This window comes from Miniopterus schreibersii (assembly GCF_964146895.1).
Source record: "Miniopterus schreibersii genome assembly, chromosome: 16".
In the NCBI taxonomy this organism is placed as follows: Eukaryota; Metazoa; Chordata; class Mammalia; order Chiroptera; family Miniopteridae; genus Miniopterus; species Miniopterus schreibersii.
This window is the reverse complement of record NC_138116.1, coordinates 10,923,441-10,939,787: the sequence shown is the minus strand read 5'-3', so window position 1 is coordinate 10,939,787 and position 16,347 is coordinate 10,923,441. Positions and strand designations below refer to the sequence as shown.

General features: G+C 58.3%; 1 protein-coding gene across 1 annotated transcript in view; it reads left to right on the top strand.

Moving 5' to 3' along the window:
• The first annotated feature begins 6,182 nt into the window (after window positions 1–6,182).
• WNT3 (Wnt family member 3) overlaps window positions 6,183–16,347 on the top strand; it is a 42,275-nt gene continuing 32,110 nt past the window's right edge. Inside the window, exon 1 of the mRNA XM_081162055.1 lies at window positions 6,183–6,453. Coding sequence (XP_081018181.1) covers window positions 6,374–6,453 — 80 coding nt within the window. The 5' untranslated portion in view covers window positions 6,183–6,373. The remainder of the gene's footprint in view (window positions 6,454–16,347) is intronic.

Below are 16,347 nucleotides of genomic sequence, written 5' to 3'. Positions count from 1 at the left end.
TAATTCATTATCACCATTGTCCCTCAGTCATCAAACTGTCTGGTCAAGATTTTGCCATTTTGGGGGTCACAAGTTAATAAGTCTTAAGGTACCAGCATTTGTTGTCTACTATATGCCCCCAAGTTCTTTGGGTAAATTATACCATTTGACCCTGTGAGCTGTGGAATCAGTATTCCCATTTGCCAGATAAGGAAACAGGCACACAGAGGCCTAAATCACTTGCCCCAAATTCACGGCTAAGCAGTGGAGCCAGGATTTGACGTTCTGTCTGATCATAGAGCCCACGCTCCCCCTGCCCCCCCCCCGGCAATATTCTGACTCCCTCCCTGCAACCTGAGGCTTTCTGAGCAGCAGGGACAGACCTTAGGAAATCATGGCCCCTCAGGTCAGAGGGTGAACCACATGCACAAAGGCCTGAACATGCGGGTGGAAGGCAGAACACAGCCCTCTGTCCCCAGGCAAGCCTTCCACCAGCCCCCACGAGAAGAAGCAACCTCAGGAAGTACTGCGTGCACCTGTCCGAGGGCTGCTTCTCCCGCACTGGACTCGGGGAGCCTGGGGAGGTGGTGGATGGAGGGCTGAGGTCACAGGTGGAGGCGAGAGTGTGGAAGGAGGGCAGCTGAGCTGCTGAAGCTTTTTTTTTTTTAATAGAGATTTAATTTACACGTCATTAAATTCACCATTTTAAAGTGTACCATTCAGTGGCTTTAGTATATTCACTAACTTGCGCACCCATCACCCCTATCTGATTCCAATTTTCATCACCCCCCTGGAGATACTGCCGTCTGTTAACGAAAAGGCAGCACCAGATGGAACTATATTCTGGATTAATTTTAAGCCGCACCTCAAGCCTACTTCCTCTCTTTTGTTGTTTCCTCTCCCCTCCGCCCTAACCCCCTACGCTGTCAGAGCGACTCTTCAGCTCCAGGTTCCAATTACAACCTTATCTTCAACCAGACTGAACCCCCAAACCAAGAAAAAGAAGCCTAACCAGCCCTTAAAGCAACTCAACTAGTAACAAGTCATCTAACTGCCTTATACCAGACACTATTGCAGGAGGATACAGATTTCAGTTCAGCCAGAGGACTTTGGTTGCAAGTAACAGCCAGAGGGGCCTAAACAATGAGGAAAATGTATTACTTCACATGACAAGAAGTTCCAAAGCAGGACTCCCCTGGAGTCAGCTGACGTCTCAGCCATGGTGTCAGAGACCCAGCTTCTTTCTCTCTCTGTGTTCTTCCTCCACTAGCTGGCCTCATCCTCAGGCAGCGTCCCTCGTGGTCACAGGATGGCTGCTGCAGCTCCAGGCATCCCACCCGGATACAATGGTGTCTAAAAGCAAGGAAAAGGGAAATTTCTTAGTCTCACTGGGCCCCCTTCTATGTGTCCAGGCTCCCTGGACCCAAGGCCAATAGCAGGGCCCATCCTGAAGTTCCAGCAATGGCTGCTGGGGGTTGCGCTGCTCTGGGTGTTGGGGTTTCAGCAGTCCCATAAGGTTTAGATTTCAGAGTAGGAAATGGACAACATTAAGTTGAACAACTTAACCGATATAGTTGATGTGTCATGTAGTAAGGTAAGGCCAGCATTAAGAGCTATGCGAAAAAATAAATTGGAATAAGAGGCTCAGAGGGCCAGGGTGAGGAGCCTCTAGTGGCACTCAGGGCCTCTCTGAAGAGATTTTGAGGTGGGTCTCCAGCGAGCAAATCCTGGAGGGGGCTCCTGGGCGCCTGAGGACAAACCGCTTAGCTGAGGCTGACAGGGGCAGAAGGAGCCACTCAAGAGAGGTGCTCGTTCCTCAGCCCCTAAGAGAGAAGAAAGAAACCCAATATTTATTATTCACCATCCGCGGTCTGGCATTCTGTCAGCACTGTTCTCATTTAACGCTGACAACTCCCTATGAGATATAAAGCATTATCTCCACCTCTCACACGGAATAGAGGAGGCTCAGAGATAACTGGCAGCTGGCCAGCGGTGCCTCCCCCCCAATGCTTTCTGTTGCTCCCTCCCTTTTAAGACTTTGACCCCAAATCACTTTCCAAAATGCCCTTGGGGAACTGGAGATGACTAAGACTGAGAAGCAACTACTGTGACAGGGAAAACCCCTCACATTCCCACAAGTGGCACCTATGATCTTGGGGTGAGGGTGGGCCAGGCCAGGAAGGACTCCAAGTCATCACCCGGCCCTTTGCAGCCTCCCAGATCTCCACCAGCACAAAGCTGCTGCAGCCGCAGGGTCCCTGCCTGGCAGTACCCAGGACTGCAAGTCTGCCAGGGACCTCACATCCCCTCTGCCCCCCTCCCAAGGGAGCCACCTGGGTTGGGAGGAGAGGGGAGCCTGAGCCACACACACTTTATCCCCAACTAAGCTCAGGGATTGCAAAGTAGATTAAGGGCATTCACTCACGAAGACGCCTACTTAACCTGGATCCCCAAAGATCTGGGCTGCACACCAACAGAGGGGAGGGCTCCTGGCCCACGGGGCGGGGCGGGGCCCAGGAGGGCCCCCTTCCCCGCCCGCAGACTTCTTGCCTTATCAGCACCGCCACCAGGGGGTGCGGTGGGGCCAGGGGATGGAGAGGCTGGCAGGGTCGGGGTACCTTGGCGCCTTCCACTGACATTTGCTGCTCACCAAAGTGCTTACCCTGTGCAGGCGATCGGCATTCCCAGGACTCTACCTCTAGGTTGGGCAGTTTAAAGAAATCTTGTTCAATTAATTCCTGCGCTCACCACCCCACGCTATGGCCCGCCTGCCTCCAGGTTGCCCGGCTTTCTAGAGGCTTCCAAGGAGCTCGCTTGAAACCGTCTGCGGCTCCTATAGCTGCTCTTAGCAGAAAGCTCAGAGGCCCTGCCTGTAAGTCGGGGGATGTGGAAGGAGCCCCCAGGCGCCGGCTCCGCGCGGGGCTGCGCGTTGATGACGCCTCTGGCCGAGCGCACGGGCTGCTTCGCTCGCCCGCAGCAGCTTTCCCCCTCTCTTCATCCCCAGGCCAGCCTGGGCGCCCCGGCACCCAGCAGCCCTCCGGCCTGCCCCGCGCAGAAATGAAGGGCACAGCGCTCGATGGAAGATTTCCTCCCCCCTCCCCGCGACGGACGGGCAGCCCCCTGCGGGCGGCGGGGGCCGGGCCTCGGGCTCTTTGTCTCGGCGGGGCCTCCGCAGGGCGCGCGGTGGAGCGGCGCTGAGTCCCCCGCGGCCCGCGGCCCGCGGCCTGCCCCGGGAGCGCACATCAAAAGGAACCGGGGGCAGCTGGAGAGGCGGGGGTGGGATGCGGGTGGGCAGGTCGGAGGCCTGCGATTTTCACGCACATGGCACAGGGTGCTTCCCGCATGCCAGCCCCAGCCCCCAGGTCCCTGGCCCTCGCGGCCTTCTTTGCACCCTTTCAACAGGCCACCCTCCCGTTCTGGGTCCGCCCCGGGGTCCACCGCACGGAAGCCTCCACCTCCCCACTTTAGCCGGCCTTGAAGCAAATTTAACCCTTTCCCCATCGAGTGCAACCCACCCTGCGGTCCGGGGTGCCTATCGGAGAGAAGGTGTTTCCGTTCGTGACACGTGGCGCGGGGCGCCCTCCCCCTCCCCCGCCCGGCAGGGACCATTCCTGTGTTGCAACCGGCAGCGCTGGGCAGGCAGGAGGAAGGAAATTAAGCCTGTGTTGAAGGAAGGACACCTGGCAGGGGAGGAGAAGGGGATCAGGAATCCCCTCCTCTGGGGAGCTTTCAAGTGGGGGGGAAATCCCCACACATGCCTCGGTTCTCCAGGGGCCACGCAGGGCCACACACAAGTTCCCACAGCGCCCCACCAGTCCTCTGCTTCCTCGGGCGCGCCCAGCACAGATCTGGGTTACCCGCTCCCACCCACTTGTTTGCGGGCCTCCTTCCCCGGTGCTCATGCCCTGGGTCTCTCGGTGGTCTCAGGCTGCCTGGAGGAGGCATCAGATACATGTGCGCCCAGGGCTAATGGCTGGGCGCGTCTCTGCCAACCTCTACCCCACATGCAGCCTCAGAAATCTTTTGGCCCCACTGCCCAGGGCTGGCACCTGTGGAATCTTGGGGTCCAGAAATGACCCCAAAAGGCCATCTAGTCCAGCTCCCACTTCCCAGCCACACTGAATTTATAGTGGTGTCGTGGGGGCGGGGAAGGTAGCCCCTCAGCTCAGGAAGGCGATTATGACGCTCTGGAGCGCCCCGCACCGTCAGGCAGGATTTGAGCTCCAGCAGGCACCTCTGATCAGAAAAGCAGCTGGGAGCCCCTGCTGGGTAGCACAGAGGCCCTGTTGGGACCTAGCAGGCTATTAGGGATGTGTGTGGAGAGCTCTCTACCCCTAGCGCCGGGGCCCTGGGGCTCCGCAGTTAGGGACAATGGCAAATCCACTGTGACCTCCTTTCCAGGTGAATCAGAAACAAGGACCCTCGTCAGCGCACCACGAGGGCGTCTGCGGCCTCCACCCCATCCACTGTCCCTGGGCAGGTTAGGGCTTCCTCCTTTGCCCCCCTCCCCCCCCAGCCTCTCCCGTCCCCCTTCCCCCCTTCTTTCTCCCTGGGGTCCCTCTGCCAGCCCCCCTCCCTCTTCTGTCTCTCTGTGTCCCTGTGGCTCTTGGTCTCTCAGCCACCCTCTCTCTCTCCTGCGCTCCGTCTCCCTTTTCTTTCCTGCCCTCCGCTCTTTCATCTCTCCCCCGACCCCCCCTCCGGTCGGGCTAGGAACGCAGCAGAAGCCGTGACAAGCCCGGGCGGCTCTCCCGACCCTTGGTGCCCGGGGGCCAGTTCCCCGAGCTCCCTGCGCCCGCAGCAGCCGCGAGCGGAGGGAGCGCTCAGGATGCGCAGGGCCAGCGGGCTCGGGCTGTGGGCATGGGTGGCCCAGATCAAAGGCCAGAAACGTCTGGCCCCCTGGCATGAACTTCCTCCAGTCGCGCCCCCCACCTGGTGAAAAGCCCGAGCGTGAGGCCTCAGCAGGACTGGGGGCTGCGCCTCCTGCCGCGGTTCCCTTCGGCCCCTCTCCCTGGTTTGCTTGCTCCAGCCCAGGCCCAGGGCTGCTCCGGGGCCCCCGGGGCCTCTGGGGCTCCTTGAGTGACCAGGGAGGGGGCTTGCGGGGCAGGCCGCCCAGGGGACGGGGGCGACTCCCCCCAGGGCCTGCCCCCCACCTCAGCAGCGCTCAGGGCTGGGCCCGAGGTGCTTGGCTCTGTAGAGGGAAAGGGGGAAACGAACCCACGGGGCTCGGGAGGGCTTTTTACCCATGGCGAGGGGTGGGGTGTTCGGGTGCATCTGGTGTCCACGCTAGGAAAAGGGGCGTTATCGCCGAGCCCCAGGCTGAAGCCAAGGGCAGGAGAGTTGGGGAGGGGGGTGCCCGGAGGGCGGCAGGGTGTTCCGCGGAGCCCGGCCGCTTTCTGCGTCGCCCCCCCCCCACAGCGGGTCATCCGCAAGATCCAAGCGGGACCGCGGGTCGCGCTTCCGACCCGAGCCGGAGGCCGGGCCTGAACCCCTCGAGGAGAAAGTGACCCGGCTCCGGAGCAGGAAACGCAACTGGCCGCTGGTGTCAGTTGCAGGAAATGCAAAGGCAGCAGGAGGTCCCGATACCGATCTGATCCCTGACAAAAGACTCAAATGACACCCGGCTCCGTCCCCCGGCGCCGCCCGCGGCCAGACCTTCGGGCCTCCGCGGACCCCTCCGCGCGCCCCCGGACACCCGGGAAGCGGCCTCCCGCGGCCGGGTCGAGCGGCCGGCGGCTCCCGCGCCCGGCGGGCTGGCTGCAGGCAGGGAGGGGTCGCATTTCCCACCCCGCCCCACCCCCGCGACCCTCGGATCCTGCCCTGCCGAGCGAGGCTTCTGGAAACATCTCTATGCTTTCCACTGTCGATTCCTCAAGGGCCCAAGGCCCGAGGGGTCACGGTCCCCCGAGAGAAAAGGGGACACCCGCCCCTGCCCGGGCCGACCCGGCACCACGTGAACGCCCGCGTCCAAGCCCCCGCGCCCTAAGCCTGGCTGGCGGGGCGCCGCGGCGGTCCCGGGGCAGCCAGAGGGCCCGGCGCGCCGCGCGCCCCACCTCCCCCCCCGTCCTCCCCGTGCCCGGGGCGCGGGCTTTGCCCAAGTTTGCGGGGCGATGCCCTCGGCGGAGCCCGACGCGCGGGCGGCGCGGGCGGGGCGCGTGATTGACAGGCCGAACTACAGACTCCGCTCCCCCCGGGCCGCGGGCGCTGATTGGCTGCTCGCTGACATCCTCAAACCCGGCTGCTCCGCGCTGGGCTCGCAGGGCGCTGCGGGCGGAGGTGCGCTCCCGACAAGCCCGAAAGTCATTTCCAACCTCAAGTGGACTTCGTTCCAACTGTTGGGGGCGTCGCTCCCCCTCTTCATGGTCGGGGGCAAACTTCCTCCTCGGCGCCGCTTCTAATGGAGCCCCACCTGCTCGGGCTGCTGCTCGGCCTCCTGCTCGGTGGCACCGGGGTCCTCGCCGGCTACCCAATTTGGTGGTAAGACTCGCCTCTTGTCTGCCCGCGGCCCGATTTCTCCGCCGCATCCGGGGAGGTGGGGGGCGCCGGCCGGGGGGCGGGGGGGCGCCGGCAGGGCCGGGCCGGGCCGGGGGGCCCCTTCCCCTTGCCTCCTTCCAGCCCCCCACCCGCGCACCCCTCTTGGATTTTCTGCTGGTGTCGCCTTCAGAATCCAACTCCTGGCTTCTCGGATAATCACCATTTTCCCTGCCACTCGCTGCGGAGGCTGGAGCACTTTCCCCGTCTCGGAGGGTCTCCTGCTCCTAGACCCCCGCCCCCCAGCCCCCCGCCCATCCCAGCCTGGGGCCCCGAAGACCCTCCATTTGCTCGCAGCTGGGTCGGTGGAAATCCAGCGCTGACCTGGGGCCCAGCCGCTTCTCTGCTCCATTTTGGGGTCTTCATGGGCAAAACCATCTGTTCCTTCCTTGCCACCCCCGCCGCTGCCGGCGCCTCCGTCAAGAGATTCCCCACAATAACCCCCTTTTGCTTTCCTATTTCAGACCCCAATGGCGTCAGGGACCCCAGGGGCAGGGGCATGGGGGGGTTCATCAGACTCGCCCCACTCTGCTCTAGATTGATCTTGAGCCTCCGAAGTGAACGTGGTGGTTTGCGGATCCGAGATGCCATTGAATTGGGATCTGATGTATTTCTTGCCTGTCCATCCTGGCGAAAGGGGGGGTCCTTGAAAATGCAGTTGTTCCGAAGGGGGTGGGTTTGCTTCTTGACCGAAAACCCAATTCTCCTGGTTAAATTCGTTCCTTTTGGAAAACCGAGGACCAAGGAGAAAGGGAGAGAGGGAAAGGAGAATTCCATCCCCGAGAAATGCGGATACAAAAGACATTTTTAGTAAATAAGGCGAGGAAACCAGGCGCCGTGTTTTTTGGGGGTGTGCATTTATGGGGGAGCTGACTGAGGAATAAACAGCCCTCTGGGAGCCTCAATTCCAGGGAGTCCCCTTGTTTTCCAGGAGGCCCCATTGCCCCCCGGCAGGTCCCAGAGGCCAGAGGGGAAAGACACACTGAAACCAGTTCTCTAAATTACACCCACCTTGCCTCGGCCTCCAGCCCCCTGCATTCCGGAAAACTTTAATTAAAGAATCTTCCCCTCCTGGACATAGGACAGCCTGGGCCTGGGGGGCACGAGGCGAGGAGGGAGAATTCAGGATCTGAGAGTAAGAAGAGGGGCTGTGGAACCCGGGGTGAAAGTCAGAGAGGAGAGCCACCAGGGTGTGGTGCCACCTGCGTGTCCCCCTTTCCCTGCCTTGCCACCCCTTCTCTAGCCTGGGGTAGGGGGAGCAGGGCCAGGAGATTGGGGGCCACACCCCGAACCTGCCTCCAGTTGTTTGGGGGTGGCAGTGTTTATTTCTGGATGTTTGGGGGTTGGGATGGGGGCAGGAGCAGGACATGGCTGAGGATCTCTGTTTCGAAGGTGCTGAGAGTTGCTTCCAGGACAGACACCGGAGGGGAAGTCTTTCTTCTGCCCAGCCCATCCTTCCCTTGGCACTGGGCTGGCCCGAGGCCTCCTGCACATAAAGAAGTCTGTGGGGGGTGGCCTGGGCAGTGGGGATTCCGGGCTGGGGGCTTTGCCCGCTGCAGGAAAGGCTGCTGGGGAAACCAGTCCTGCCCCTGTGGCCCTTCCTGACCCCCTTCCCATCCCCCTGCTAAGGCCACCGCTGTTCTTTGCTTTCACAGGGACCCTGGCCAGGGGGAGGGTAGGAAGGGAAGGTGTGGAGCCCACAGGCTGCAGGGATGAGCGGGAGAGACCAGGTTCCCCTCCCTAGGAACTCTGACTTTCACCCCAGGGACCACAGCCCCTCTTCCCTGGGCAGTGCCTGTGGGGAGGGCGGGGGCCGGGTGTGTAATGGTGTATTGAGGAGCGTCTAGATAGGAACCACCCAATAGAAAGATGTTGGGAAAACCTGGAAAGCCAGACATTGGCCCAAACATAATTCTGGACACATGGATTGTTTGGGGGTTGGGGGGACAGGGATGCTGCTTTGTCTAAGCAGAGACCTGTGTGTGTGTGTTCTGGGTCTATGACTTTAAGGGGTGTCATCAGTACACTAGTGTGCAACTGGGTGACCATGGATGTGAACTCGTGGGAGATGTACCTGGGGTATCCACAGGCAGTTACAGGATGTACGGCATACAAGTGTCAGCAAGTGGCTGATACTATGATGTGTGTGTGTGTGTGTGTGTGAGAGAGAGAGAGAGAGAGAGAGAGAGAGAGAGAAAGAAAGAGAGAGAGGGAGAGAGAGCCTAGAAGTATCTATGCTCATGTTAAGGTCAGCACCTGTGTCTGCTTATGACACTGCATGACTGTGTTCATGACTGGGCATGTGAGTGTTGTGTGTGTGTGTGCGCGTGCGCATGTGTGCACACGCCTTCATGACAGTGTAAGGGGAAAGCCCCACAGATGTCTTTGTGCATGGATATCAGTGCTCATGGACACGACCTGATTCTGCTTGTAAGTCTGAGTGTGAAGGATGTGTCTGGGTCTGCCTATGACCCTGTCTTCAAGTGCCAGTGACCATGGGTGGGCCTGTGACTGTGGATATGTTTGCACACGTATGACCTATGTGTGTGAGTGACATCCTGAGATTGGGTGCATGGTCCTGGAGGGACAGTTCAGTAGGAGACAAAGGTCTAACAAGGAAGCTGCAAGGGGCACGGCTGACCTGGGATCTGCTGGGCCGTGTGGGGTGTGGGGTGCAGAGCTTCCTTGGCACAAGCGTATCCTGTCTGCCTGAGGACTGTGGTCAGCAGCCCTCTCCTCTTAGGCCAATTGTCTTTGGTCTTGGAGCTTGGGTAGAAGGTGAGTCACCTTCTCAGGGTTGGGGTCAGGGCCCAGCTGGGACAGGGACAGTAAAGTGAATGGGCCTCAGATTCTTGTTCTCACTCTGTCCCCCGGGCAGTCAGATTCCAGGCCAGTTAGCATCTGAGCCCATCAGGATGCCCCTGCCTACTTTGGCCCACCCAGCTCACACATTCCCCAGGAGGGATTTACAGGGGAAACCTTTCTGCTGGGATTTCTATCTGTGCCACCCTCAGGAAGGCACCCCCACCCCCACGTCCTGCACCACAGGCCTCAGCCCTGAGAGAAGGTAGACCAGAAGGGAGAGATAATGGAAGGAGATGTGCTCCAGGGCCCTGGCAGAGCTGGGACAGGAAGTGGTGACAGCAAGCACTGATTTCTGGAATTCTTGTCAGCCCAGTGAGTGCCTGGCGGAGGAACTTGTCTTTCTTCTCCTTGGGGGAGAGATGAACTCTTATTAGGGCCCAGCCTAGTGCCTACTACATTCCAGAGGCAGAGGCCCTGATTGGAGGGGCCTATGCTCCAGGTCGGGAGTGCACCCCACTTCTGTGTGACCCACCCACCTTGGCCTCTGTTTCCCCACCTTTCACCCAGGGATCACCAGCCTGCCCTGGGGTTGGGGTTGGGGGCAGTGTTCTGCAGAAGTCAAGGGCAGTGAGCTGGGAAATACACCTGAATTCTCTTTCCACCATCCTGAGATCCTTTCCCCCACTCAAGTGCTTGCCCTAAGCCCTGCCTCAGTTTCCCCATCTGTCAGGTGTCCCGCTGCCTCCCCCACCCACTCCCACCTCCACCCGCCTTTCAGAGGCTTGTGAACATGTTCAGTCAAACCCCATGGGGGTCAGTGGGCTGGGCCCAGGGAGGCACCTGGAGACTGCGGGGGAGGAAGGCCCCCGGGCCAGGTGTTAACACTTGTAACAGGCAGGAATTACAGCTGGCTGGGGCTGGGGCTGGCGAGGAGCTGAGCTGGCTGGAGGCTGTTGATCCCACAGACAGACAGACAGACAGATGAGCAGATACCAGATCGAATGGCCGGGCTTTAAGCGGGTGGTCTCCCTTCCAGGGCAGGTCTTTCCCTGAGGGGATGTGGCAAGGAAATTAATCCAGGTCCCTTGGAAGTGAATTAACAGCCCTCCTGACCACCCCACATCCATTATGGGCAGAGCTTGGTGTCCAAAGGGAGTAAAAGTGATGGCTGATTTTTTGTCTTCTTCTGATGGGACATTTTGCTTAAAACAAACAAAGAAGCAGGTCAAACGTCATAATAATACCATGAGCCTGGGGCTGACTTACGTTCTTGGAAGAACCTGCTTTAATGTGTGGGGAAGGCATGGGGGAAGGGGCAGCTGTCAGGGAAAGTTCTCCTAGAATTTCATAGCATTTGTCAACAGCTCTGGGGCTAAGAGGTGAGCCATGGGTGGAGCCTGGTCCTGGGCATCACCCCTCCCCAGGGATCCTGATGACCTCAGATATGAGGCAACTGCCCAATGGGAAGGTCAAAAGTGGCAGGAGCTAGACCATGGTGCCCAGTCCTTTATCGGGCACTCTCTCCTCCCTCCATGCAGTTTTCCCAGTGGCAAATCCAGCCAGAGCCCAGCAGCACCCGGACTCTCTGGCACCTGGGTGCGTGCTCAGTCACTGATGAAGATGGAGAGGGCTCTAGGTGGAAATCCCCAGTGAACAGACTCAGCCAAGCAAGTAGCTCCCATCCTGCTCTCTGCAGAACTTAATGCTAATACACCTGAATGGGACTCAGGCAGATGTAGAATTGAAAAGGTGATATGCACACAAGGTAGGGGAAGGGAGCTATGACCCTGGGGCTTTCTCTACACTTTGAATAGGTCTCTTCTTTGTCTGGGCAAGAGGCTAGGAGAGTGAGGCTGGGGAAGGAGAGGTGACTCTTTCTAAGGAGAATGCTGCTAACAGATCTTTCTGGGGAGAGTGGGGAAAAGGAAGACCTTTCTGGCCTCAGAATGCAGTGAGCTGGGGCATTGAGGAGGACCTGGTCCTCCAGACTTTTCCAGCCACCCTATGTGAGCCACAGAATTCTTCTAAAGCCACCAAGGAGGGACAGACATTCTCTACCCTCTGTCCCTGGGTGGGGGAGGAGCTATGCCTCCTTCAAAGGTTAGGGACATCCTGATACTACATCGACCTGTTCATATTATTTTGTGTGCTAGGAAGAGCTTAGAGCCAGGAGTGGAGAGACCTGAGTCTGAGTTCTGAGCTTACCACCCACTGACCTAGCATGAGTCCCTTCCCCTCTCTGTACTTCAAGTCCCTGCCTCCCTCTGGGTTTCCTTTTTCTTGACCACACTGAGGGGTCCCTTCTGCCTCTGGGAGTCCGTAGGACTATGACAGGGACCCGATTCATTGCTCCATGCGGCCCCAGTGCCACTCCCCCAGTGAATCTGCCTCCCCCACCCATCCCAAGCCCATTCAGACGGTCAGAGCCTGGCTTAGGAAGCCCAGCCCTTTACTTCTGCAGCTCCATCTGACCTAAATTCCAAAGCTGGCTGCTCCACTCTTGCCGAGCCAGCCTGCTTGCACCTCCAAACCTCACTTCCCCCAAATGCTCACATTCCTCTGGAGCCTTCCCAGATTCACATCTGGCTTTTTCATGTACTACCAAGGGCAAGTTAACCTCTCTGAGCCTCAGTTTCCCCATCTATAAAATGAGAATAATGACTGCTTCTACCTCAAAAGATGATTGCGAAGATTAAATGAGTGAATACATGCTAAGCTCTTAGAATAATGCTTGACATACAGGAAGTACTAGAAGTCCTTTAAGTCATGGATCTAAATTTGCTTCTTCTAAGAAGCCCTCCTTGATTGGCCCCACCTGGCTCAGTCTTCTCCTATCCTCAGAGCCAGCTTGCCCCATTATACCCTGCACTGGCGACTATGAGCCTGTCGCATTATTCTTAACTTGAGGGAGCTAGGCCTGGCCACCCTGAACTCAGCTCTTTGCCTGCCCTGGAAGGGGAAGGAAAGGGAAAGAGGGCACTGGAGTCTCCCTTAACCCTCCTCCCACCGCACAGTTTGCCAGACTCTTGCTGCCACTGCCATTTCCAGCTGGGACCTGGAGCCACCTCGGGCTGGGCGGGGGAGGGGTGGGGAAGGCAGGCTCAGGGGAGGGGGGAGTGGCACTGGGGCTGCCTGGAGCAGCCCGAACAGAAGTTGCTCCTCCAGGAGCTGAGAGATGATTCAGAAGGTGATTTATAGACGGAAGGCAGAAAGCTTGGCTCCTGGCAGAGGCCTGCTGCTTAATTACATTCTTTGGGGGGTGGATGTATGAGTGGGGCGGCAGCAGGGGACCCACTTCTACACCCTCCCCCTCCAGGCCCTGTCCCTGTAGCTGCCCCAACTCCAAGCATGGTCCCTCTTTCTCCTGCTGCTGGAGAGGAAACTCCCTGTTTTCAGTGAGAGACTAGGCTGGGAGAGCAGGGAGGGTTTCTGAGGGTGGAAGAAAAGGGACAAGGCAGGGTCCTGTCTCCAGGGACTCCTCCAGGGTGCTGGGACCCAGGACTGCCTGGGAAAGATCACTCCTGCCTCTGGGAAGGTGAATAGCTAACCCGCCTGGCAGAGGGTTTCTAGAATCTTCCGGAGGGTGGCAACCCCATACTTCCCTCCGGTGCCCTATCCAGCTGGTGCTTCTGGGTCCTTCCTGCAAGCATGCTGCTGTTCTGTTCCGTCTCAGTGGGCCACTGGCTGGGTGCTGGGGACCGAGCTCTGTGCTAAGAGGTTGAAAGTCAACTCTTTGTTGCTATGCAATCTGTGCACATGGACACAGGGCTGCCTTAGATCCAGAAGGGCTCTCCAGGCAGGGTCGGCCTGGCATCTGAGGGAGAGAAAGTTTCCTATCCTCATATTAAACCAACATCTCAGGGAGTCACCACAATTCAACTGCCGAAGCCAAAACCACTTCTGCGCTGTTGACAAGCAGCCCCATTCTGTTCAGTTACCTGCCGTGGTGACATCTGGATCCCTCTGGCCCATGTGGCAACCAGCCTGACATCTCTCTACTGCTTCTTGATTGCCAGGCAGCCTCCGCTGCAGCTTTGAAACCCCAAAACTCCGCCTCTAGTTCTTGAGGCTAGAAAGGTGTGTTGGGGGCAGGGGGTAGGGAAGCCCAGGCCCATGGAGCCTATCTGTTTGCAGATTGGTGTGTAGAGCCGGGAGGAGTTGGCAGGGGTCAGGATGGGGACACTAGACAGCTCTCTGGTTCCCCCTGAGGCGGGCCTTCTCAAAATGGCCTCATTATGTGTGTGGAGTGAATTCCAGAAATGTCAGGCACACCCATACATCTAGGGGAAGGACAGAGCTGTGAAAGTATGCTCAAGACAAGAGGGGGCAGTGTGGGGCGGTGGGAGGTTTCTGGGCAGGGAGTTAGGGGACCTGAGACCTGGCTCTGTCGCTAGTTATGGTGTGGCATTAGGCAAGTCCCTTCACTGTTCTGGGCCTCAATAAATAGGGGAATTGGACAGGCCTCTGGCCTTGGGCTTCCAGTTCTCAGATCTCAACCCTGGATTCTGGTCGCCAAGCTATTAGGGTCATCTGTGCCTGGTTGGGGGGGGCGGGCAAGGGGTCACTGAGAGCTGCCTTAGGGCAAGGTGGGAGTGCTAAGGCCAAACCTTTACACTCAAACAGCCATGAGATCGTGGATGACTCTCTACCTTTCCTGGGCCTCTATTTTCTCATCTGCAAAATGGGCAATGATAATAGAACCTACCTGCCCTGCCTACCAGCAGGGCTGTTAAGAGCTTCAGAAGGAATAATCCGTATGAAAGCCCCTGAGAAGCTGCAAGTCCTTCCTAGAGAAGTAAATATCAGTGCTGGTCCCACCAGAAAAGAGGAGTGAGAGCCAGCACCTGGTCAGAGGGTGCTCAAAACACCCATCAGGACCCTCTTGAGGAAAAGGAAGGAAGGAATGGGGCACCTACAGGGAGTTCTCAGCTCCTTCCTGTGGGGTCCGGGCACAGTGGGGGTGCCCAGGGGAGGGAGCAGAGGCTTGAGGCCAAGTGGGCACAGGGCAGGCCCAGTTTCACAGCTCAGGGCATGGGGCTTGGGAGCCCTCCCAACCTAATACAGGATCACAGGCCTGAGCTGGGCTCAGCCAGACAGAGGAGGATTTCTAAGCTGGGACACAATGGTGGGAGGTGTGGGTGGAGGTGACCAGGGCTGAGGGTAAAGGACCGGGAGCCAGAAGGGCTCTTCTGAGGCCTGTGGTCATCGGGAAACCCTAGTCACCTCAAACGGGGAGACCACTCGCTTGAGCTAGGCTGCAAAAACAGGGAGGAGTGTGTGTGTGGGGGGTTGGGGGTGGAGAGGGAGATGGGAGCAACAGGACCCAGCACCCAGGTCAGTGGGGCCCTCTGTGAAACCTGCCCCTGGGCACTGAGTCCCACTTATCCGCCAGAGCCAGCTGGGCCAGTGAGGAGACCAACCTCCTGGCAGAGGCCACGGCAGTGATGAACTTGTCCAGCTCCTCCCCGCTTATCTTCCTAACCTGGCTTTCTCAGGGTGTCTCTCTCCTGCTCTACCACCTCCTGGGGCTCCCCACTTCTTGTCTGGCACCAAGGTTCCCTAGGATTGGCCTCTACCTGCCTGTCAGTTGTATGCTTCACCCCCCACCCCTGTGAGTCCCCCAACTGTCCTCTGTGCCTCCCCTTTCTCCCCTCTCCAAACTCAATTGCTGAAATTCTATTTTGCCTTCAAGATCCAGATCAAAGTACTCTTCCTTTGGGAAGCCCACCTAGATTTCTGAACCATTGGCCTCCCAGGGAAGATGTCATCACTCCCTCCTTTTCTCCCTGTGGGACAGACCTGTCATATACTACCACTGCCTTCTCCTATGGGCTTTGAGTGACTTATTTTCCTCCGCTAGGCTACTAGATGCCCCCCAGCAAGGGAGACCCTGAGCTTTAGTCACCTTGGGGCCCCCTCTCCTGGTGCCCAGCACACAGTAGGCCTCAATAAAAAAGAACACAACTCTGTGCTGCGTGTCGAACCCCCTGAAGAGGCACAAGGACAAAATCGGTTTCTGAGAGTGTCAGTGGCACATGGGAATGAGTCATGACAGTGTCCCGAACAGACTGAATGAGCAGAAGGAATGAAAACCTCACCCCCAGGTGTGACCCGAGGCTCTGAGCACTTTGCTTCTGCTGACTCTGAAAGGCGGCTGGAGCTGGTGTGCGCTGCTCAGCTCAGGCCCACGTGGTTCAGGCCACACGTGGCTAACAGTAGGAGCTGGGGGGTGGCTCCAGAGGCGGCCATCCCACAGGCTGCCGAGAGCCTTGTTGCCAGAGTCTTAATTTCTCCATCCCAGCTCCATCTGCAAATGCATCCTGTGTGCTATTTCTGCTCCCAGGTTCCCCAGCTCACACGACGCTGGAGTGTCTGTCCAAGTCCTTAGTTTAGAAGCCCCACTCGGCAGGACTTGTTTCTCCACCCAGGTATAAGTCAGTATTTGCTCACAGTGTCTGTGGGCCGGTCCCTACTCACACCTCATAGTCCAGAACCAAACTCCGCCCACTGACAGATGAGGACTCCGGTCTTGCAGCCTGTTCTCTGAATCCATGTCCTCCTGGGCCCGAAGCTCCTTCCTTCCACCACCGTTCAGGCTCAAAAGTGGGCTTCTTATTTGGGGCAAGAATTGACTTGCTCTACCTTGCTTCTCAGAGGCTGGCTTTGAGGCAAGATTACGTTTGACCTTCAACTTGAGAGCTGCTGCCTTGGGTTTATGGACACTATTGCTGAAGGCTCTAGGAGGGAGGGCTCTTTGGGAACACGTACAAGTCACTGGCAAACTATCCACATGTCCTCAGGCTGGGACTGTACGAAGCTGGCAGTAGTGGCCAGGTGACCGTTCCGTTGTGGGGGAGAGTGGCGGCTTTGGGCAAATCACTGCTCCCTGGGCCTCCGTTGCCTCGCCTGTGAAACAGGCGAGATGAAGGGTAAATGAGCCCTCGTGTTGCTTCCAGCTGAAACCCTCTTTGCCCCTTGGCATCCGGCCTCCGTCATACACATACCAGCAAGCGGTTGGACAGAATCCTATCTTGC